Source organism: Herpailurus yagouaroundi, unplaced genomic scaffold (assembly GCF_014898765.1).
Source record: "Herpailurus yagouaroundi ecotype Mexico unplaced genomic scaffold, PumYag 28, whole genome shotgun sequence".
NCBI classification, from domain to species: domain Eukaryota; kingdom Metazoa; phylum Chordata; class Mammalia; order Carnivora; family Felidae; genus Herpailurus; species Herpailurus yagouaroundi.
Genome location: NW_024412376.1, coordinates 97,409,987 through 97,435,657, shown reverse-complemented (window position 1 = coordinate 97,435,657; position 25,671 = coordinate 97,409,987). Strand labels below are relative to the sequence as shown.

Sequence of the window (25,671 nt, the reverse complement as noted above, 5' to 3'; positions counted from 1 at the left end):
CTTTTTATGTGCTTATGAACCATTTATATATGCCCTTTAGAAGTCATGTGGTTTTAAAATATTTGATTTCTCTGATTATCTTGATAATTTATTATAAAGAAATGGTTGAAAATGGCTGAAGAATCAATAATAATGTTCTGGGAGTATCTATTTAGGTTTGAGATAAGTAACTATGATATCGTGGGACCATGCATCTTCATATGCATTCTGGGATAGCATATGAAGCTATCACTGTGAATATTCATCTCAAACTCTGTATTCAGGGGCACCTGACTGGCTTAGTCAGTTAAATGTGCAACTTCAGCTCAGATGATGATTTTACAGTATCTGGGTTCAAGCACTGCCAGTGCAGAGCCTGCTTCAGATTCTCTCTCTTCTATCTCTGCCCCTCCCCCACTTTGCACACACATGCTCTCTCCCTCTGTCTCTCAGATAAATAGACTTTGAAAATAAATCAATTAATAACAATAAAAACAAAACTCTGTATTCATAAAGCAGAACTCTACACTTATGTGGAATGTGAGCTTAAAGAAGGTAGAGAATTTTATGAATGTTGATCACCTTTTATTTTATCTCTAACACCTAGAACAATGTCTGACATAGTCTAGTCATTCAATAAACCTTTATTGAATAAATGGATATAAGGAGTATATTTTGAATATACTTGTTGAATGAAATAATGCCAATATTTCTGATATCTCAATAAGTAGACAATTCATGTGCTTATTTTCATAGGAAGTCTGGAAATTGTCATGTGTCAAAACAACTTCTAAAATTCAGTCAGGATATCATTTTTGTCAACTAAAGCAAAATGCCTGTCTGTGTCAATGTAGAGTCATAATCTTATGAATGGCTTGTAATTTTTTAAAAGTCACAGCTCTAAATTAAATCCATTGCCTTTATTTTTTTGTACTCCAGAAATGCTCTTGTGAATATGGATGTATCATACTCCCAGAGTGAACTAGATTTTGACTTATAACAAAACAATAACAATGAAACAACAACCAAAAAAAAAAAAAATCCTTCCTACTTCTCAATAAAATTATTTGTCTCTCTTTCTTCCCACTTACACTCTAAAAATAGTCCAAGTAGAAAACACCACTAATATAATAAATTTCTGTATATGCGGAAGCAAAGTGTCCTTTCCAACAAAAAGCATGACATATTTTAATATGAGACTCACAATAAATATACAGCTGGATTTTTTTCCTTTCCCTCAGTGAGTGTGTGTGTGTGTGTGTGTGTGTGTGTGTGTGTGTGTATAGTTATATATATAGCTATATACATATATACAGTTATATATATATATATATTGTTTTATATATAGAGTGTGTGTGTGTGTGTGTGTGTGTGTGTGTGTGTGTGTGTACACACATAAACTGGAATGGTGTCATTTAGCCTATATATTGAGAATGTTATAACACAAAAGTGTTCTCACAAAAAACTATTGAGGGACCGAGGGACACCTGGGTGGCTCAGTCAGATGAGTATCTGGCTTGATTTCAGCTCAGGTCATGATCTCACGGTTGTGGGGTCAAGCCCCTCATCAGGCTCTGCACTGACAGCATGGAGCCTGTTTGGGATTCTCTCTCTCCCTTTCTCTCTGCCCCTGCCCTGCTCTCTCCCTGTCTCTCTGTCTCTGTCTCTCTCTCAAAAATAAATAAGTAAACTTTAAAAAAAAATCTTTAAAAAAATGCCTGTTGAAGTGTTCAGAGAAGGAATGCCTTTGCATGGACTTGGGTGGTTTGGGTGTTGATTTGTAGACTCATCTGAATGTATCAGCAAATCCTTTTAAGTTCCTTCTGATACTGTTAGAGATTCAGCAATGGAAAACAAGGCCTCTATTTACTCATCAAAGATTTTGTTTTCTACCTTACTGACTTTATTGGAAAAAAGTAAAGTTTCTGAAAAAGAATGTTTCATCCTTGGTTGTTTATCCCAGAATCAGATCATCAGAATTCTCCAAACTTGTGGCAGTAATGGAAGGAAATGGGCAATATGAAATAGAGTTAGTGTTGGGGACACATTAATTATATATATTATATATTAACATTATATATATTAATTATATATTTAATTATATATATAATTATATATGTATATATAATTAATATACATTAATTATATATGTATATATATACACACACAGATATATATGTATGTATATAAATTATTAATTATATATAATATATTCATTAATTATATATAGAATTATATATAGAACTTTGATTACTATCTATTTAGTCTTTGTTACCTAGAAAATTATTGTGTATTTGGCTGTGTTTTATTTTTTATTTTAAAATACAAAGATTAAAGTATGTATGTGGGTTTTAAATGCTATTAGGAAAATTTTAAAATACATTTTTTTAGCATAAATATACCCCCTCAACATCAGAACCTCAACAATGTTTCTCTGGGAAATCCTTGGCTTCATAATCTGAAATCTCTAAGAAAAAAAATAAATTGTTGAATGTATTATGATGATCACATTTTTTTTGTTTCTCCTGAAATTCTATCTGCAGAGTTTAGTAAGGGAAAAAAATGTAAGTGAACAATATAAAATTGTGAAGTAACTAGACATAGCTGTAACTTCTCTATTGTAGCTAAGCCAAGTTCATTAACTGCCCAGATTTTGAGGACCCTATTAACTGAAATTAGAACCCATAGCACTTAAAGTCCTGGGTACAATTGAAACAAGAAAGGGCTATGTGATAAAATGTCAGATATACACATTTACTAATGTTACAACATGGAAACTGGTAGAGTCACGTAAACTCTATGAAAGAATGCCCTCAATTTCAGTATGTCAGGAGTCAAATGTTAGGAAAGATAGCATATCCCATTTAAGTAAGAACTGAAGGCTCACCATTTATGAAATTTAATTATATAAATGCATAATCATAATATACTTAGATAATGTGTAGTATTTCTTCCAGCTGTCTTTCTTAATGAGCCAATCCTAGAGGAAATGTGAGATATCTCTTACTGTGAATAGTTTCTTTATATCTGCCTTAGGTCATCTAAGTCAACAATAATCTTCTCATCTTTTTCATCATTCTTAGATTTTTTTGGCATTTACTTTACATTTGGTGAATTTAGGAAATTACATTCCACAGAACAGCCAGAGAAAGTGTTAACATGTAGATATTACTTCAGCAGAACTCCCAACCTAGATTAAGAATGCTCATGTTTAGTAAAAATCCTGAGAAAACTATCTAGTTTGCCCATTGGAAACCTCAAAGGCTTGAACTTTCTCTTGAAACAAATAAATAAATACAATGACTATCAGCTGGCACCAGGAAAAGAACAGAGTCCAACATGCATAATCAATCAATAAGAGTCTTAGTTTTCTTCATACCATTCTTCATACTTCATACCATGGATACATTTTTTTTTTTTAATCTACAAAGAACAAAATATAGACTTAATGTATACAATGTCTGTGGGGGGGGTATGTGTGTGTGGTATGTGTATATATGGTATGTAGAGATACCCACACCCTTAAAATAAAATCTCTGTGGTATGTAAACAGACTATCTCTAATCTCTTTATCTCTGGTGACTTTCAAAGAATTCGTGAGGCCAATACTTTTTCTAAGCAATTATATACATTATTGATATGAGTAGGATCTCAGTTTAATAAGAGAATCTTTGTAGCTTCATTGACTTCAGATTTAATTTATATAGAAAAATTTAAAGGGAAAAAATTTAATAACTTGGCTCTTAAGAGTTTGGACAATAACGGGGTGCCTGGGTGGCTCAGTCAGTTAAGCACCCAACTCGATTTCGGCTCAGGTCGTGATCTCACAGTTCATGAGTTCAAGACCCACATCCAGCTCTGCACTGTGTCAGCATGAAGCCTGCCTGAAATTTTCTCTCTCTCACTCTCTGCCCCTACCCCACTCATGCAGTCTCTCCCTCTCTCTCAAAATAAATAAATAAACTTTAAAAAAGTTTGGACAATATTAATGTCATTTAAAATACAAGAATGTACCATGTGCATTTGAATATTGCTTTTAAGGTAAATTAATATATAACATTGATACTTAGGTCCCAAATCACCAGACTTGGAGGAACATATTAACTCATTTTAATAGCCATGTTGATTAATTTTGTAGCTGACTACACTTATGTTCTTTTTAAATTAATTTCTTTTATTGAGATATGATTGACATATACCATTGTAAAAATTTAAGATATACAACGTGTTGGTTTGATACATCTATATATTGCAATATGATTACCACCATATTGTTAGCTAACACCCCAATCAGGTCACATAATTACACTTTCTTTTTTGTGGTGAGACAATTAAGATCAGTGCTGTTAGCAACTTTGAAGTTTATTAAGTAGTATTATTGGCTATATTCAGTATGTTGTGCATTAGATCTCCAGAATTTATCTACTACTTGCAACTTAAGGTTTTCATTTGTTATTGTTGGAAGTGAATGCGTGTGTATGTACAAGGTAATCTGTTTAAAAAAAAAAAAACTATACTAATATAATACTGCTTTAAGGAAACTTTTCTGAATATTCTACATCAACCTTATAAATGCCTCAATCCCACTAGCCTTTCCTCTCCAATGAAGGCATGTTGGTACTGTAATGGAAAAAAGTCAGATTCTATTTTCATTCATTAATACAAGAATTTACTTTAATTTACTAGGACACATCACCTATTTATAAAGTGAATCAATGCTCTTACCCCAAACTAAATGATGACAACTCTGACTCTCTATTAAGTGTATGTTTCTTTGTGATATATATATATTTATCTCTATGTGCTTATGCATTTGCCCTTTGTATTCAAACATAACATTCAAAAGCTATGCAAAAGGGAATTTTGTTTGTCATTGATATTTATTTGCTACTAATGATTACCACCTATAAGTGTACATCAGGGGACTGGGTGTAGGAAGACAGGCTTGCAACAGAAAAACCAGCTAGCATGCTGTTACATTAATGGAGGTGAGTGATATGTACTTGAACTTGAGCAGTGTCAATGAGACTGCTGAAGAAGGAATTGATTCATAAGGTTTTACATCAGAATATATAAGATCCAGTATTTTTTAAGACCTTCCAGGGGATTCCACTGTGAAGTTCAGTCTGAGAATCATTAACCACGGTTAGATTTAGGGTCTCAGGAAGAGCAAAATTTAGGCTGACTTCTAGGTTTCTTGGTTATTGGTGTGACTGGTGATGCCATCCATGGTCGAGAAAATGGTAAAGGAAGAATAATTTTATTGCAAGGTTTTTGTTGTTTTTATCCAACTGTGTTTACATGGAGTTCAAAGTGTGAAAGGGAACATCTATGAATTAAATGGAAAGGTCTGGTGTGGAGAGGTGTACTTTGTCGTCATTGTGGAAAAGTGATAGCTAAACTCAGAGAGTCTGCATAGGGTCCAGGAAAATAGCACTTAGAGGCCAGCAGAGGAAGAAAACCTGGGGAGTTGACTGGTAAAGAATGACGGCCAGATAAGGAAGAGGAGAGTGAGGTGGCCAATAATAATAATAAAATGAGAGATTTGCTTATGGGAAATATTCATAAGAAATAACAAATGGACAAATATCTCTTTTTTTTTTTTTTTTTCTGTTTGGGGATGTTAGCTACTTTCTATTTGAAGGGTCTATTGTTTGGAATCACCAAACTCATATTGCTCAAGGGAATATCTTCCTAGAGCTACACAGCAGAGTATTTTGTTACTTTATCTATCTTATACACACCTAAGTGTGTGTGGGCACATATGTGTGCATGCATGCATGCACGTGCTCACGTGTGTGGTATGTTGGATTGTATATCAAACTATCAAATATTCTTTGTATGTGTTTAGCTGGCATTATAAGGAAGTCTATACACACATGTATCTATGCACATAAGTAATTCTAGAAGTAGGAAAGGAAAGGTCAGTGTGACAATTTGGTTTAACAGAGTCTCCTGACCAACATTTCTCCCACCTGTCTTCCATCAGGGAACACTGGGCAGACGGGAGCATAACTAGTATGCTCCAGTGGGTAAGAGAGTGGCCAGATTTAAACTTGTGTCCTTGTGACTATTCCATATCAGAACTGCCTCCTTTCCTTGGAAGTCTTCTACCTCAAATACATTATTAATATTGTATTAATCCATAAGTCACGTTATCTGCAAGTACATTTCTAACTTTCTGCTAACGTTTCATTACCTAGTACTTTGATAGTACTATTAATGGTTTTATAGGTAAGCTCACAAGATGCAGATTTGGGAGTTCTATTAGTCTCCTCAGGCTGCCATAACAAAACACCACAAAGTGGGTGGCTTAAACAAAGAAATTTATTTTCTCACAGCCCTGTAGCCTGGAAGGCTGAGATCAGGGTGCCAGCTCAGTCAGGTTCTGACAAGGGCTCTCTTTTTGGCTTGTAAACAGCTGTCTTCTCACCCTGTGCTCATGCAGCCTTTTTCCCTATAAGTACAAGGGAGCAAGGGGCTGGGAGCAAGCTCTCCAGTATCTCTTCTTATAAGGGCGCCAATTCCATCAAGCCAGAGGTCCTATCCTCATAACTTGATCTAACCCCAAGTATCTTCCAAAGGTTCCATCTCCAAATACCATCGCATCGGAGGTTAGAATTTCAACACATGAATGAGGGAGGGGGCACAACTCAGTCCATAGTAGAGACCATCAGGCAGTTCTCTGCCATCACCATTGCTTTTAAACCAGGAGGCTTGTTTGGCACAAGCACTAATTCAGTGTAATCCAGACAGGTACAACCCTCCTGTTGTTGTATATAATTCAGCACTGACACATAATAACAATGAGCCATGACAGAATCAGTTTTGCACTGCTGATAAGTATACCGTATAAGTATAAGTATACTGACAGATAAATAGAAAAAATAATAAGTTTGAACAGAATCAGACTTTTCTTGTTTAGTTTGGAGCTGCTTACCACCTTCAGATGTGCTTTCCTATGCCATGGTGAATTTGGTGGAAAGAAAAACATGCTGTTTAAGACAATTGAGCAGCAGTGTTCAACTTCGTATTGCATCTGAACATCTTCAGTTTCTTGTATGTTTTCCCAGGAATTTGATGGATATGACCTTTTTTTTTCTTAATCCAAAGCAAATTTTAGGTCATCTTAGTGTGTGTGTGTGTGTGTGTGTGTGTGTGTGCACATGCATGTGCATGTATTGCAAATAAGTACACAATATCTTCAATAATTTCCTGTGTGGGTACACTGGAAATTGACTCTATGAAGTAAAATCAACAGATTATATTGTGTTCTGTGCATAGTATCCAGAGTGAAAAATTCCCACTTCTTTTTTTAAATTTTTTAATGTTTATCTATTTTTGAGAGAGAGAGAGAGAGCGAGTGGATGAATGGGGGAGGGGCAGAGCACAGAATCCAAAGCAGGCTCTGGGATCCGAGCTGTCAGCACAGAGCCTGATGTAGGGCTCGAACCCACGAACCGTGAGATCATGACCTGAGCCGAAGTCGCTCACATAACCGACTGAGCCATCCAGGTGCCCTGAAAAATTCCCATTTCTAATTTTGAGGCTTACAAGTTTCAAGGTTTTGTCTGTGTAGTATTATACTTGTAATTACTGTGGCATTTGGACTGATCCATGTATGAGAGTCTGTTTATCAGGGAAGAGGGTGTGGGGATAGAAGATGAGCAAGGAAGGATTGCTGTGAGACTTCTTTTGTCCCTGTTAAGATTAGTGAGAAGCCTGTATCGTACATAGATTATAAATAGGGCAGACAATTTCCAGGAACTGTAAAGAATATTCTTAAGATCTCACACCTGACAGGGACTTAGCAGCTAGAATATACAGGAGGTATTACAAAGTAGAACAAAATGAGGCATGTTGTGATATGGAAAAGTATTGATGGTGATTAGTTAGAAATATAAGCCCATGGGGGACAAAAAGATCTATGTTGTTCATTTGTTTCACCCAGCATGTTTCACGAAGCCGTGCCCACCATTAGTTTCAGGAACTATTACTGATAGAAAGATTCCAGAATGACCAATGGCACACTCATGAGACTGTAAAATTAGGTTGATCCTTGAAAGTCTCATGAAATCCTCCCTTTAATTTGGTAAACAGACTGTAAGTGAGGAAGTAGGACTCAAAAGTAAGGTCCAAGTGTAATATAAAATGAAACAAAAATTGATCATATATCGATCAATTAAGGGACATGCTCCAGGGCATCTCCTGCTATTCTAGCTTCTTTATTCAGGATCACTGGATAGAATGTACATGATTCCTTATCTTAATTTCTGAAAACAGATCCTACCACCAGGTTAGGGAAAGAGACCTGAGATCTGTATAATGATTTCACATTAACAAATAGTCTTGAATTTCTACCAAAAGAGCACGACTTTAAAACCTCTCATATCTTAGTGCTTAGCCAGAAAGAATTTCATACCAGTGTGGTTTCCTGTCCAAGTACCCAAAATAGGGTTAGTAGCAGGACCTGCTCACTGCTGTGAAGGCCTGACATAGAGTGATACATGTCTAGAGGTGCTGCTGTTGTTGTTGTTGTTGTTGTTGTTGTTGTTGTTGTTGTTAACCAGGTTAGGTATCTTAATTCTCCCTTGTACATTGACTTTTGCCACAGTACAGTCACTTCACTTCACTTTGATGAAGTCTGAAATGTATATCTTTGAGACAAAGATGGCACGTTCCCCTGGTACATTGGGCAATTAGCACATAATGTTAGTATATACTTATTTGACTGTCCATAGGAAGCAAATATTAAACAGGCAAAATTATGGGTTTTCAGTAAGAGGCTGGGCGGAGAGATGCGGACGGCCACCATTTCGTACAGTAGATATACAAAAAGGTTTTTCAAACACCAGACTTGATGTTGCAGTTGGTGGTGTTCTGGACAGAAGGGCGGACGGACTGCGAGCCCCTTGAGGTGAACTACAACACATGCTGAAGTCTTCACAGAAGCAATTGTTTTCTTTCATTCGGTAGGAAAGGACAAAGCTAAAAATGAGAACACCAGGGAAATGTAGATGTCTCCATTTCCACAAAATAACCTAAGTATAATAAAGCCCCAAAAAGGAGGTAATATATTTTTAAGTTTTGACCCTGGAGCAAAACCCTTAACCCTTCGTTAATTGGAAAAAAAAAGAGGAAAAGCATTTGGTCATTTTTTTCTCCATTGTTTCTATATTTTCTCCATCGCTTCTATATAATTAACAATATGTAGGTGTATACTATAATGCTAGAAAGCTAATGTAATGTATCACTTTAGGGAAGGAATAAAATCATCATCCTATCCACATCTCTTACCTTGATTCATAGCTCAAATATTTCTATTCTTGGAGCATTACTGCAGCTCTTGTGCTAAGAAAATTGCTGGTGGATGAAGAATGATTCTGCAGCCTTTCATCCTTCATAATTTTCGCGCCATCTGATTACTCTAACTTTGCAATGGTGCCATCTAGCGTTCACACGTCCTCAGTACTACAGCTCTACTTCATTAGAAACTAAATAATACAAGTATCAAGCAAGTTCCCTCAAGAACAGTGTACTGGGGAGAGTCATTGCAGCACAAAGTCAATCACTGAAACACTAGAACAGATTTTTTACTAAATATATATTTCTTACTTATTATTATTTGTCTTATTTGTTGCATTTATTTCACAAAGATTTGTGTATATTCTATGTATATAGTCATGCAAATGATGGATAACCTACTTCATGTATTGAAGTTATACTTATTTTGTATTTTATTTTTCTGTGTTTCTCTGTACCTTCCTATAACCCTAACAAAATGGTCATTGTCTTTGAAGGCAACACATCCAACCTAGTCATGGGTTGGGTTAGAGTGGAATCAAAACATGGAATCATTTATTGTAATAGTTGATTGCACTGCATATTCTGCCCCGAGTTGTGGTTCTCTTACTGCTGATGGCTGTCCTTCACTAGATAACAAGAGAAACACAGAAGAGCTTTGATACGCATGAAATAGAGTGTTTTTTCCATAAAACAGAAGAAATAGTGTCTTCCTTGTCTTACCATTGGTACTTTGTTAGGACTATCTCTTTTTAAAAAATTCTGTAGAAAGTAATTTGAGGAATCAAGGAGCTTAGAAACAGTTTTCAAGATGTCCCAGAGATGTGATTTTTATTTCCTTAACTAGCCTTTGAGTTGACTTCTATATTGCTTATCAATTCAAAATTTTAAGAGGGAAAGCATGTTTAATTGTGAAAGAACAGAATTATTTTAGACAGGCCCTATCAGATCACCTCCATTATTTTAACATCTGCAAGAAGGTTAACAAAATGCCCACTCTGACTGACCTCAACACTGAAATGAAAAAGCTCAGCCTTTGCCCCATCTGACTTGGGGGAAGGTAGAGACCCAGATTCCAAGGATGCTGCGTACACGCAAACCTCATGCAGGCCCACCCTGAGCTTGGCTCTCCCTTAGCTTTTTTGTTCGCTCCTCAAGGGCAGGACGTTCCCTCCCACTTTGGGCTCTGCTTACCTGCCTTGCTTTAATCAGGAATGCCTTCTTTGGTGCTTCTGCTCCCACTTGGTTAATTATTACCCCTTGGTCTATGCATCATTTCCTCAGAGAAGCCATCCAACCCTGTCTTGTTATTAGTCCTGTCTTGCTTTTAGATATCACCCAACACTTCTCCTTATTACTACCTACCACACTTTGCAATTATACGCTTGTGTTATTATCTAGTTCATATTCCCTGTCCTCACTAGATTATAAATTGCGAGCAGGCTGGAATAATCTTTTTTTTTTTAACTCTTTGAGGCTCTAGCCACTGTGTTTTCTATAATGTTCAATACAGAGCAGGCGTGTGGGAAATCGTTGATGAAGTCAACTATTTGATTTCAAAATTGAGAACTAAGATGACCATTGTCCCAGCCCATGTAGTTCTGTGATGTCAACTCTGCTTCTGTGTCACCTTTGGGCAAGAGAATATTCACTGAGGCAGGAAATTGAACTGTGTTCCAGCCCTCAAGAAATACCCCTCTGGGGATAGGTCACTTCCTGCCGCACAGTCTGGGAGTGAGGTGTGAGACGTTCATTCTCAATATTTACAGGATTCCTGACCTTCTTCACTACCTCTCTTCCACTTCTCAGGGCCAGATGGTCTTTCACTCCCTGCCCACCAATTTCTCTTTGCTACACCTGTCCTCCTCACCCAAAATAAAAATAATAAAATGGGGTGTCTGGGTGGCTCAGTTGGTTAAGTGTCCGACTCTTGATTCAACTCAGGTCATGATCTCATGGTTCCTGAGATGGAGAGATGGAACCCTGTGTCAGTCTCTGGACTGAGTGTAGAGCCTGCTTGAGATTCTCTCTTTCTCTCTCTCTTTCCTTGTCCCTCTCCTACTTACTCTCTCTCTCCTCCCCCAAAATAAATAAATACACATTTAAATAAATAAATAAATAAATAAATAAATAAATGTAAATAAAAACCACCCATTTTCATCTTTACTGTCTGTCTCTGTCTTCATGGATTAACGTGGAGATAGCATAAAATGTAAATTAGTATTTTAGGAAATTATCCTGTCACTCTGGTAGTCAGCAGGGAATAAAAATAAATTTTGCACATTATACAAAGGACAGGTTGTGTTTTCATTGTTTGTTTTTGTAGTACATTCCTTCTCTTTCTAGAAGACTCTAAGGATTTCCAACTATCTTAGAATATTAGACAAGAAATCATGCTGAAAATCAATCACCTTCAAAATAAGTTCTGCTTAAAAAGTTATAACATGTCACACTAAGTTTCTGATATCTATAACCAGTCACCAATGTCTTCTAAAGAATAAGAAATGAACCTAAGCCTCAGAAGTGATTAATTGTGACACTGAATACATACATGCATATAGTGGTGGATTTGGTATGTTTTGTAAATTGTATTATATTTCATTTAGAGTCTGGTATATTGGCATTGTTTTTAACACTTTTTAAAATTTTTATTTATTTTTCTTTGAGAGGGAGGAGGGACAAAGAGAGAGGAAGGCTCCGTGTTGTCAGTGTGCAGCCCCATGTGGGGCTTGATCATGACCATGAGATCACGAGCTGAGCCAAAATTGAGAGTTGGACACTTAACTGACTGAGCCACCCAGGAGCCCCTAAAGTTAACACTTTGGCTTAACATCAGGTACACACATCGCTTCTCAGCCTTTGGCTAAGATCAAGTGTAGTAACATCAAGTACACACAAACGAAAAATGCTTGAACTTTTGAATATTTTCAAAGCACACTGAAGCTTCTAAGAGTCCTTCCAGATCCCTGTCGTCTCCACCTGTTGTAGCATTTCATGGGCATTAGCTAAGTGTATGCTTCTTGAAAGCTGAATTTATGGATTTCATTGGCAACTCAGAATTCTGACTTATAGATGTGTATTTGATGAAAGAATATATCGGATGGTATAAATTTTACTGCAAAGAGTATCTTCCCACTTCTATCTCCACAGCAACACAGATGTACACACAGTGGCATCACTTCTTAAACTGTATCTCCGAGAACTTCCAGAACCAGTTATTCCTTATGCAAAGTATGAAGATTTTTTGTCCTGTGCCAAACTGCTCAGCAAGGAAGAGGAAGCTGTAAGTTGGTACATTTATTTCTAAAAAAGCCTTAATTTGGGTTTTTTGTCAATGTTCTTAGTTTTTCATTTGTAAATTTCCCCTGGCCCCATCCTTGGATTGTTTTCCAGCATTCTATTTATTGACATTACACTCATTTAGATATTACATACACAACACAGGTCCCATTTTTAATCCCCTCCCTTATCAGCAAGAAAAGTGCTGCTGAATAAATGAAGTGAACCCTCCTTCCCACTTTGCTCCTCTAACTGGTTAATTGTGGGGCTACATCAGGTCTAACATTCCATGAATAAAGTGGATGTCTTATTTCATATTCCCCTTTTCATTATGTACCCCCTAAATTACTCTCAACAATGCCTTCTACCAAATCTTATCTACCATTTTTTAAACAGCTTTGAGATATAATTCACACATCATACAATCACCTATTTAAAGTGTACATTCAGCGCATTTTAGTATACAGTTGACCCTCGAGCCATAGGGGTTTGAACTGTGTGGGTCCTCTTACACATAGATTTTTTTTGCAGTACAGTACTCTAAATGTATTTTCTCTTCCTTGTGATTTTCTTACTTTTTATAAGAATACAACATATAATACATATAACATACAAAATATTTGCTAATTAACTGCTTATCAGCAAGGCTTCCAGCCAACAAAAGGCTGTTAGTAGTTAAGTTTTGGGGGAGTCAAAAGTTATACATTGATTTTTGAGTGTGGGGGTGGTCGGCATCCCTAACCCCCCACAGTTCAAGGGTGAACTGTATTCTCAAGAGTTGTGCAACCACCATCAAAATCTAATTTTAGAATATTTAGCACATTTTCATCATCCTATAACAAATTCCATAACTGACCCCACCTTCCCCAGCTGTTGGCAACTACTAATCTCCTTTCTGTATCTATAGATTTGCCTCTTCTGGATATTTCATATAAATGGAATCATCCACTATATTGTCTTCTGTGACCAGTTTCTTTCACTGTTTTTCAAGGTTCATCCACCCTAAAACACCTATCATTATTTCATGCCTTTTATTTATTTATTCATCTATCCATTCATCAGTTGCAGTATGTGCATTGTTTCCATTGTTTGATGGACATTATTATTAAAAATAGTGCTGTGGGGGCGCCTGGGTGGCTCAGTCGGTTAAGCATCTGACTTCAGCTCAGGTCACGATCTCTCGGCCCGAAGTTCCAGCCCCACGTCGGGCTCTGGGCTGACGGCTCAGAGCCTGGAGCCTGCTTCTGATTCTGTGTCTCCCTCTCTCTCTGCGCCCCCCCATTCATGCTCTCTCTCTGTCTCAAAAATAAATAAACTTTAAAAAAAAATGGTGCCGTGAATACTCATGTACAAAGCTTGGCATGGGCATATGTCTGCAGTTCTCCTGGGTATGTACGTAGGAAGCAGAATTGCTGTACCATATGTAACTCCATGTTTGCTAAAGAGGCTTTATCATTTTAAATTCCCATCAGCAATATGAGCAACTGCTCCACATTTTTGCCAACACTTGTTGTTATGTCTCTTTTTTATCACAGCCATCTTAATGTGTGTAAACTGATATCTAATTGAGCTTGAGTTACATTTCCCTGATGCTTAATGATGTTAAACATCTCTCCATGTATTTAGTAGCTGTTCACATATTTTCTTTGGAAAAACACCTATTCAAATCATTTTCCCGTTTTAATTGGATTATTTGTTTTATTATTACTGAGTTGCGAGAGTTCTTTACAGTTTAGATTACAAGTCTCCTATCACATATATGATTTGCAAGTATTCCTCCCATTCTATCAGTTGTCTCTTCAGTTTTCTGATGATGTCCTTTAAAGCATGAAAGTTTTTAATTGCGATGAAGTCCAATTTATCTATTTTTATTTTGTCACTTGTGCTTTTAATGTCATATCTAAGAAGGCATTAACTAAGGTCGCCAGGATTTACTCCTATATTTTCTTCTAAGACTTCTGTAGCTTTAGCTCTTACATTTAGGTCTATGATCCAAATTCGGTTAATTTTTGTTTATGATATGAGGAAAGGTCCAACTTCATCCTTTGGCATATGGATATCCAGTTGTCTCCAAATCATTTGCTGGAAAGACTGTTCTTTCCTCCACTGGATTTTCTTGGCACTCTTATAGAAATTGCTGCCTGTTTTTATAAATGAAGTTTTACTCTATTATGTAATATTGTCTGTGGGTGCTTTTGCACCACAACAGGAGAGTTGAGTAGTTGAGACAGAGACCATATGTCCCAGAAAGCTTGCAATATTTACCATCTGGCCTTTTTCAGGAAGAAGAACAGATTAGATTACATTATCCATTAGCTTTTCTGGGACCATTTACATTTTGGAAGAAGTTTTACAATGGGAAGAACCAAAGCAATTAATACCTTTGTGAAATTTCCAGGAAGAGTAGACTTTTTATTCTCCATCCCACCCCTAACAGTGTATCCTAGACATGGCCCATCTTGAGACTTATTTGTCAGTAGACACATGTCTATGTTTGGGGCATGCCAGAAATGGGAAAGACTCTCACTACATTAAGCTACTTTTTTCCCAGATAGCCTTATTATAAATGAGGCAGTCCTCCCTTTTCAATCAGTTGTGAGCAAGTATTAAGAATGGTAAAAGGCTTCACTGAAATTTATTTCTCCACAAAGAGTACTTATGGAAATATTTGAAATACTTTTTCCCATCTTTGAAAATATTTGTGAAATGCTCTCTGTAATCGTGGCAAGTTTTCAGGACAGGATTCTTCACTGATAATATGTGAAACTAATGAAAAAAAAAAAACCTGTGTGCTCATTTGTATTTGTTTTCATTGCAAGGCTAACACTTCAATAACATTTATTCTCTATTTCTTTGTACTCAGGGCATTAAGGAATTAGCAAAGCAGGTGAAGAGTTTGCCTGTGGTCAATTACAACCTCCTGAAGTATATTTGCAGGTAAGAATAGTCCTAAAGATAAAACTAAACAGAAGAAGACTATGTTTAGCCTGACAGTAATTTACTTCTGACAGTGAATAAAATCACTGAACTGCTCTGAGCTCTGGTGTTGGCCTCTGTAAAATTAAGAAGTTTGGCAAGATGATCTCAAAGGTTTCTTTGACCATGAAAATTGCTCGATTTTATAATTTATTGTTTCTGATTCTGACTTACTTCTACATACTAAAGATATGTTGCTTTGAACTTCCATCAAAGTTGTTTGTACATGCTGCATGTACCTTTAATTAAGAGAAGGAGCATCTCCCTTGGCATGAGGAAGGCCTGCGTGGGAGTCCAGTTTCTACCACGGACTTCTTATGTGTCTTTATACAATTTTCTTACCCTTTCCATGCATTCCTCCTAGGTAAAAGAGTCCTGAAAACACATTTCACATAGTTGTTTTTAAATTTAAATTGTCTTTTAAATTGCATAAATATTATTTTCTATTCCTCTCCTACCTCAAGACTCATTGAAAAGACATCATTCAATTCTGTTAGGACAATAATTGTACCTGGTAAATCTCTCACTCATGATCATTTAACTTATGGCCTGGGTTGGTATGTGCCGTGTCTGCCCCTGTTTAATAAACCATATGATTTCATTCGTCTGTGGAATGTAAGAAACAAAACAGTCATAGGAGGAAAAAAAGAGAGAGGCAAACCCAGAAACAGACTCTTAACTATAGAGAACAAACTGATGGTTACCAGAGGGGAGGTGGGTGGGGGGAATGAGTGAAATAGGTGATGGGGATTAGGGAGGGCACTTGCTGTGATGATCACCAGGTGTGGTATGTAAGCATGGAATCACTAAATTGTACACCTGAAACTAATTACACTGTATGTTAACAATACTGGAACTTAAATTAAACCTAAAAAAAATGAAGATATAAAATTGACGCATCTTAAATCTTAAAAGAGAGATGGTGATTGGCACTATACATCACTGTAGGTATCTTAAATGGAAGCTTCCCAGTTTATTTTTAAGTAATTCAATTTTTTAATTCAGTACACTATATTATTTGCATGTACTTTTTGTGTCATGATTGTATAAATGCTTAGCAGACTGGGAACTATGTAGTTTAAGACTAATGCTGGACACTGAGGAGTTCACTGTCAACTGTAACTGAGAAGAAATTCCAAAACCTTCTACCATAACTTTTTCTGGTGACGGTAGGAAGCAAATATGAGCTTAGGTTTCATAATTTAAAAAGGAAATAAATGAGTTTCACTGATAACATAGATTCACTAACACATAGGGGTTCCGTCCCAAGACTTTGGACTAATTCAAGCTGTTGTGTTGGATGAGAAAGAGGAACAATCTCTTCAAGTAAAAGGGATAAAGGCTCTTTCTTGAGAACCATATTACAAATCTTTAGCTCCTCAACAGGAAAACTTAACTTCTCTTGAAACATTTAAGCAGGCTTTTAATTTCAGCTATTTCAAATAAGAAATAGTAGTTTGAGGTTTTTGTCCTTCAGTTTTACTATAGGTTACACTGTATAACAGTAATGAATATGTGGAATAGGGGCCTTTCTTTAAAGTCACAGGGGAGTTGTCAAGAGCACAGACTCTAGAGTCAGACAATCTGGGTTCAAATCTCAGGTCTGCCACCTGTTACTTCTGTGTCCTTGGAGAATATTCTTAACCTTTCTGGTGCCTCATGTGTCTCATCTGTAAAATGGAGATAATCATATCATTTACCTCACAGAGTTCTCTGAGAATTTAATAAGTTAGCACAATGACTGACACATAAAATATATTATTTTAAATAATAATAAGTTCTTTTTTATCGCTTCTTCTTTGTCTCATAAGTACAATTAGTAAGCCATGAAATCTAGAAATGAAGAGGGGGATGGGGAATGCAAAAAGGCCAAAAGACTATAGAAATGATCCCTCCTACTAAAATCATTCGGGAAAAAGTCTATTTCATGCCTCTTATTCTTTAACACCTAATAAATTGAAGCAATTTGTGCTTAGAATGTTTCATATCAGTGGAAGTAAGGTTTTAATTTAAACCATGTTTGATCTCATTTTTTAATAGACTATAAATTTGAAGCTCACAAATTACTTGACAAAGAGGGTTGATTTGCCTCTCTGAAATAAAGGATTATACCATATGATCTTATTTATAGTTCTCGAATTGAATACATTTATAAATTTAATGTTTTATTTAAGGATTGGAAGAAAATCCATATTCCTGAATCTCAAGTCCATATTAGCATTATCTAAACACACCTGTTTCTGTGATTGACGGAGGAAACCAAGCCAAGCCAGGCCAAAGGTGATATTTGATATGATCCCTCAAGTTCGATCCTTAATCATTTGCAATATATTTTCTCCACATTTGACTGAGAGATGTTTGAGTTTCTAAATAATTTTGCCTCCATAATTGTATTTGAACATATTATAGTTAATAAATTTCCCGATAACCCATTTTCTTCCACTGACAAACAAGTTTGATCCCATTGTTTTGTTCACGTTCTTATATCCAACAGGTTCTTGGATGAAGTGCAATCCTATTCTGGAGTTAACAAAATGAGTGTGCAGAACTTGGCCACTGTCTTTGGCCCTAATATCCTGCGCCCTAAAGTGGAAGATCCTTTGACCATCATGGAGGGTAAGGAAATGATTATCTTACACTCTCATCAAGAGAACAATCACCTGGTTTTTGGTTGGTCTGAACCTATTCTCTGAGGAAACTAGGGAAATAAGTAACTCCATGGTAACTCCATTTATGGGTTCAAGTTCTTCTAAGGCAAAATCTTCTCTTTGAAAGTCAGGCATTTTTTGAATTTACTAAATATAATAATTTACTAAAAGATTCCTCGATGGCCTTACAAGAATAAATGGAGTTTCCATAAATCATCTGTAAAGTATTATGCAAGATAACTAGAAATATCTAGTTCATTTTTTTAGCCCCATGCAATTTTCAGAAAATTCAAAAAGTTACTATTTTGTTAATATATTTTTATTAATTTTGGTTTTGCTTGACTGATTTCAAGAGGTAGAAAAATATGGTCCTCTGTAAGATAATGCTGCTTATTAATCTGTGGGTTGAAACATAAGGGAATTCTTGTTTTCTAGATTATAAAATGCTTCAGATTCTTTTCCACAATGAACTTCTACTTCTGTTTGTTTCCAGCAGGCCTTCCTGCTTGAGTACCTTTCTTACCTATGGCCATTAGTATACCGTTGTTTTCTAAAGTTTGGACTAATTGAACAGTTAAGAATTTAATAAGGAAGAGGAAAGAGAAAGAATGATTATTTTTAGCTTCACTCTGTTATTTAGAACAAAACATATTCTTGATACTGTTCCTTTCTTGAAAATTCTAAGATTTTCATTCTTCTGTGTCTTATGAGAAAGAAAGAAAGAAAGCTTCATTTCCTTCATCAAATATTTAGTCTGATATCAATTTAACATCAGATTTTTGGCAGTAAGATAGTTAGTTCGTCCAGAAACCTTAATTTCTTTTGGAAGAGTTTAGCAGACAGTAGAAAATATAAAATTTGAAGCTATAGGAAGCTTAAAGATACTTTATTGTTTTCTCAAAAATTTTTTTATTATAAAATGCATATGATAAGGAAAACCATCAATAACATATATACACACACTCATACACACACACATATATGTATATATATACACATACATACACACACATATGTATGTATATATATGTACATATACATGTATATATACACGTGTATATATACGTATATATACACATGTATATATATGTATATATACACATGTATATATATGTATATATACATATATATGTATATATACACATGTATATATATGTATATGTATGTATATATACATGTATATATATGTATATATATGTATATACACACACACACACACACACACACACACACACACTTTTTTTGAGAGAGAGAGAGAGAGAGAGAGAGAGACAGAGCCTGAGAGTGAGAGCGGGTACGTGTGTGCATGGGAAGGGCATGGAGCCTGACCAGGAGATCAATCTTATCACCATGAAATCATGACCTGAGCTAAAATCAAGAATCTGAAGCTTAACTGACTGAGCTACCCCAGTGCCCTGTTGGTGAATTTATATAAGACAGATACTCTAGAAATCACCACCTAGGTCAAGAAATATAACATTTTAGGCATCACAGAAGTCTCTCTCTTGTGCCCTGTTGCTCCATCTTCCTCCCCCACTTAACTTATAACTCTATTTTACTACACAGACGTTTGTATCAATCACTTCCTTGCATTTCTTGACAGTTTTATCAACCAAATAGGTTCCCTAGGCATCATATTTAATCTTTACTCTTATTTTATTTGCTATATTTTAAAGTCTCTGGCCCTAATATCCTGACTTCAGCTTCATATACAAAGGATAATAAATCAAGGCCAGTGGATTTTATCCCAGGAAGGAAAATTTGGTTAGCCATTTAAAAATCAATTTTTTTAATCTTTTTTTTTTCTAAATTAAAAAAAATCATCTCTATGGATACCAAAAAATTTTTTTTACAAAATATAATGCCATTCATGATAAAGATTGTTAGCAAATAAGAAATAAAAGTAACTTAACAAAGTTCATCTATAAAAAGTTTAGTTAGAATATTGTACTTACTGGTGAAAGACGGAATGCTTTCCCCCTAAGATTGGACATAAGGTAAGATTGCCTCCTTCTACCACTCCTAGAAATCCTAGCCAGAGCAAAAAGTAATAGGAAGGAATAAAAAGCATACATATTAGGAAAGGAAGATGTAGAACTCTGTTTATTCACAGACAACATGATAATTTATATAGAAAATTCTAGAGAATCTACAAGTGAAGTTACTATAATAAATGAACTAATGGTCACATGATACAATGTCAATTTATAAAAATTCTTTGTATTTCTATGCACTAACATTCAACAATTGGAATTGAAATAAAAAATATAATTTTAGGACAACACAAATGTCAAAAATTAGGGATATATTTAAGAAAATATGTACAGGACACATATCCTGAAAACTACTAAACATTTATGAAAAAAGAACTATATAAATCAGGAAATATACTATGTTCATCAATTAGAATTGTCAAAATCAATAAGATATTAATGTTCTTAAAGTTTACCTATAGTCTCAATATAATTCTCACAAAAAAATCCAGAAAAAAATTTATTTCTAGAAATTGACAATCTGAAGGTAAACCTTACATGGAAATAAAAATTATCTAGAATAGCAAAAACAACTTGAAAGGGAAAACAGAGTTGAAATATGATACTTGATTTAAGACTCAATATAATACCACAAATAATCAAGATAGTGTCTTACCAATATAAAGAAAGACATAGAGATCAATAGAAAAGAGAGTCCAGAAATAGATGCACACACATCATCATTTGTTTTTGACATATGTGCCAATTTAGTTCAGTGGGAAAGGAATAGTCATTTGAACAAATGATGCTGGAAAAATTGCATATTCATTAAATAGTCCTCTATCCTTACTTGACATCACTCAGGAAATTAACTTGAAATGTTCATAGACCTAAATGTAAGAGCTAAAAGCATAAAACTTAGAGAGAAAAACAGAAGAGAAAAAAACCTTATGACTTTGTGTTAGTCAAAGACTTACTAGGACATAAAAATCTCTAACCATAAAAATAAGTTGATAAGTTGGACTTTATCAAAATTAAAACTTTTGCTCTTCAAAAAGATATCCTTAAGAGAACAAAAACCCAGGTCACAGGAATGGGGATATATTGTGAATCAAATATTTGATTAAAGAATTTGTTTTAAAAGTATATAAATAACTCATAGAAATAATAAGACAACGAACCCAATGAAAAAAATGGGTGAAAGATCTGAATTAGACATTTCATCAAAGATAAAGAAATAGCAAATAACACATGGAAAGATGTTCAGCATTTTTAGTCATTAGGGAAATGCAAATTTAAGCTGTAATGAACTACTATTCCACATCCTCTACAAAGTATAAAATTAAGACTGAAAATGTTAAGTTTGGCTGGTAGAAATATAAAATGTTTGGGCCATTTTGCAAGAGGTAGGTGGGTTCTTACAAACTTAATTATTTACTAACTATAAGACCCAGCAGAGCAGTGTGCTAATATTTACCCCCATAGAAAGAAAACATGTTCAACCAAAACTTTAATGTTCATATCAACTTTATTTCGTATTTAATAGCTCCAATCTGAAAACAGACCAACTGTCGATCAATTAGTGCATAAACAATTTTGGGTACACTCATAAAATGGAATCCTACCCAGCAATAAAAAGAATGAACTGTTGATGCATGCAATAATATGGATAAATGTCAAAAGTATTACACTGAGTAATGCCTAGACACAAAAGACTTCATATGGTATAATTGCATTTATATGAAATTCTAAAAAAAAGAAAAACTATAGAATTAGAAAGCATATCAGTGGTTGTCATGGTTGGGAAGTGTGGATAGGGAATTGGCTACAAATAAGCACAAGGGAATTGTCTATTTCATGATTAGATGGTATTTCCAGAACTGTCACTTATCAAAATTCATCATATATCTGTACATGTACAAAATTACACATATACAAGATTATTCGTTGCAAAAAATACAAGTTGAAACTACCTTTCATAGAACACTGCCATATATTTCTGTGTACATGTAAGTCTATCTTAATGTGCGTAGTTACCTTGCAAGGAAAATTGAATTCTTATCCAATTCTCATGAAGAAGTACCTATAATGTGGTATTTAAATTCAACCTTTATAAAAATATATGAGCCAGGGGGAATTTCTGGATCATGTAGCTCAGTGGGACACCCCAAATCTGCTTGGACTCTTCAGAATGGGCTGGTGATTGTAACAACTCTGACCTCATTATTTGGGCTTCATGTTTTTCATTAGCATCCTAAGGAAGAGAATGACAGGAGGAAATAAAAGGAAAAAAGATAGAGTATATAGTGACACATACTTCATCATTACTAAGCTAGTCTATCCTAAATAGATATAAAAATTGAAAGAAAGTCCCTTTACAAGAACTATTGCAATTTATTATTCTTGAGACTAGATGAAAGCAAAGCCTCCCAAGATAGAAGAAAGAGATTTCTAAATTGCTTGGGTCCTGACACTCACTCTATAATTGTGGCAGGTAACTTTGGCATGGCTATTCACAGACTCATCACAGAGACCTTGGGGATATCTCTCTTTGATGAATTAAATGCCCCACATAGTTCATAACTATAGTGAGAAGCAGAAATGCTTCAAATTTTAATATTCCAGTGATGGGAAAAAGCTCCATTTTCCCAAAGTACTAGGCAAAGTCATATATAATAGAGGCTGCTAATATTTGAAAGTGTGTCTGTCACGTGAGCAAATAGTAAAATAGGACTAAGTACACATGTCTTTACATAGTACATAGCGACATTGTTGACAGCCATTTTAACTCGATTAAAATTTTTTCCTCAGATTCACTCCTATATGCACTGAAACTAGGATGACAAAGTCAGAGGTTGCTTCAAAAGGAAAGATGGGTTTATGATACCATTAATTTTATTGAGTCATTTTTCTTCCACAACTCTGATTCAATAGATGTCTTTTATTTAGTTTCTTTCTTTTTTTTTTTTAATGTTTATTGATTTCTGAGAGAGAGACAGACAGACGGAAACAGGATGAAAGTTGGGGAGGGGCAGAGAGAGAGGGAGACACAGAATCTGAAGCAGACTCCAGGCTCTGAACTGTTAGCACAGAGCCTGATGCAGGGCTCAAACTCACGAGCCATGAGATCGTGACCTGAGCTGAAGTCAGACACTTAACCAACTGAGCCACCCAGGTGCCCCTATTTGGTTTCTTATTTAGAACAACCCCAAGTTTACTTGATACTACAACAGTTTAAATTCCAACAGCTGAAACATAATAGGATGAGTGCATGCTTTGGAGTAAAAAGTTGAAGTATAAAACTGGTAACCTTGGTCATTTATCATCTATGTGGCCTTGAACAAACAGCTTAACCTCTCAGAACCTCAATTTGAACCTCATTTGAAAAATTTTAAGTCCTATCTCATAGCCTTTTGAGAAACTTAAGAGATATAAGTGAAATATCTCCACCAAACACAGTGTTTCTCAAACTCTAACAGACATAGGAATCACCTGGGGATATTGTTAACATGTAGGTTCTATTCAGATCTGCAGTTTTGGAGCTTCCAGGTGATGTCAGTTATATTATTCTGTCATTACTGGTGTCATCTGGGAGCTGGTTAGAAATGTAAAATTTTATGGCCCACTTAATGCCTACATTTGAACAGAATCTCCAGGAAATTTTAGTGAACATTAATGTTTGAGCAACACTGGCCCAGCATCAGACCTGGCACATTGAAGATTCTTGATCTAAATATATCGTTAAGTTTTGGATGATCACAAAAGTGTGCAGGATACAGATGGATTTAACACATTTTTTCATATTCAGAACATGATTTTGAATTATACAGAGTCAAATTTTGCTGAGACGTTGCTTTAAGCTGAAGAGTGGCCTCACTCCATATCAGGCCTCTACTCTCTGACAGCTACACAATTAGTAGCTGTTTCGGCAGAAATCTGCATCGTCAAAAGCTCTTGTCATCATTTTCCTTACCAAATCTCAATTTAGGTATTTTATCTAGAAACTACATTTACTAACTACATTTACTACATTAACTAACATAATGTAAACTACATTTACATTTATGTAGAAACTACATTTACATTTTAGTTGTTTTGCTATGTTTATTTCTCAGAGACTATTCCCAGGAGCTTTTACCAACATCATATAAACCCCAATTAACACATCAAATTAGTATAGTTCAAGCTAAGGCAAAGATGATTGAGGTTTACATTAACCTATTACCACTCTATTGTGGGCATATGAATAAGTTAATACTTAATAAGTCTTATATTATTGAGGGAGAAGGGGCTCCGAGTTAGGAAACTAGTTGAGAAGCCTGTTTAATGGTGTCAGCCAGTTGTAAGGGATGGGGAGCTCAGCTTGTAAGTCAGTGAGGAATATGTGAAAATACATTTTGAGATTTCAGATAATATGCCATAAAACCATAAAAATCCACTGATTTTTTAATAAATTGCTGCTTTTAATAATAGACCAACTTTGGGGCACCTGGGTGGCTCAGTTGGGTAAGCGTCCAACTTCAGCTCAGGTCATGATCTCTGGGTCCATGAGTTTGAGCTCTGTGTTGGGCTCTGTGCTGACAGCTCAGAGCCTGAAGCCTCCTTCGGATTCTGTGTCTCCCTCTCTCTCTGCCCCTCCCCCGTTTGCACTCCGTCTCTCTGTCTTTCTCTCACTCTCTCTCTCTCTCTAAAAATAATAAATGTTAAAAAAAATTTTAATAATCAGTCAACATTTTTGTCCTTTAGTGTCTATTTTTCTGTCTGAAACCTGTTATTCATTTCTAATTCATACTTTACAGTGCATAGTGAAAATATGAGAATCAAATGGAAATCATAGTATTTTAATATGTGTAAGAGAATTATTTTCTTTCTCAAAGGTCTTTTAATCATCTAAAATGTCCTGACTCTGGGCCCCTGGGTAGCTTAGTCGGTTAAGTGTCCAGCTCTTGCTTTCAGCTCAGGTCATGATCTCACAGTTTGTGAGTTTGAGCCCAATTAGGTCTCTGCACTGACAGTGCAGAGCCTGCTTGGGATTCTCTCTCTGACCCTCCCATGCTTGCTCTCTCCCTCCCCCCCCCCCAAAAAAAAAAAAAAAAAAGTTAAAATGCCCTGAACTTTGTTATTTCTTCTTGAACAAGGTTTGGTAGTAACAGATTCTCTCAGTTTTTGTTTATCTAGAAATGTCTTTATTTCTCCTCCGTTTTGAGACATAGGTTTGTTGAATATAGAATTCTCACCTGACAGTCTTTATTTCAACATTTTGAATATTTTATCCCATTTCCTTCTGACAATGAGAAATGATGAGAAATCAGCTGTTCATCTTATTAAGGGTCCCTTGTGCATGAGTTGCTTCTCTGTTGCTACTTTCAGGATTCTTTCTTTGTTTTGGGTTTAAGACAGCTTGACTATGATGAGTCTAGGTTTGGATCCTTTTGCATTTACCTAGCTTGGAATTTGCTGAGTTTTTGGATATACACATCATGGTTTGCATCAAAATGGGACATTTTCAGCAC

The 25,671-nt window shown here is 35.4% G+C and overlaps 1 protein-coding gene and 1 long non-coding RNA gene across 10 annotated transcripts in view; one reads left to right on the top strand and one right to left on the bottom strand.

The window, feature by feature from the left end:
• ARHGAP24 (Rho GTPase activating protein 24) overlaps positions 1 to 25,671 on the top strand; it is a 662,096-nt gene that overhangs the window by 626,580 nt on the left and 9,845 nt on the right. For all 9 annotated transcript variants that reach the window (XM_040479190.1, XM_040479180.1, XM_040479183.1 and 6 more), the window contains 3 exons: positions 12,433 to 12,565; positions 15,425 to 15,498; positions 18,032 to 18,153. In XM_040479190.1, the coding sequence (XP_040335124.1) occupies positions 12,433 to 12,565; positions 15,425 to 15,498; positions 18,032 to 18,153 (329 nt within the window). The remainder of the gene's footprint in view (positions 1 to 12,432; positions 12,566 to 15,424; positions 15,499 to 18,031; positions 18,154 to 25,671) is intronic.
• Positions 16,257 to 23,166, bottom strand: LOC121033107 (uncharacterized). Its single transcript, XR_005791708.1, has 3 exons — positions 22,196 to 23,166; positions 20,141 to 20,216; positions 16,257 to 17,207 (listed from the first exon to the last, which is right to left on the bottom strand). It is a non-coding gene; the product is annotated as an uncharacterized LOC121033107 (long non-coding RNA).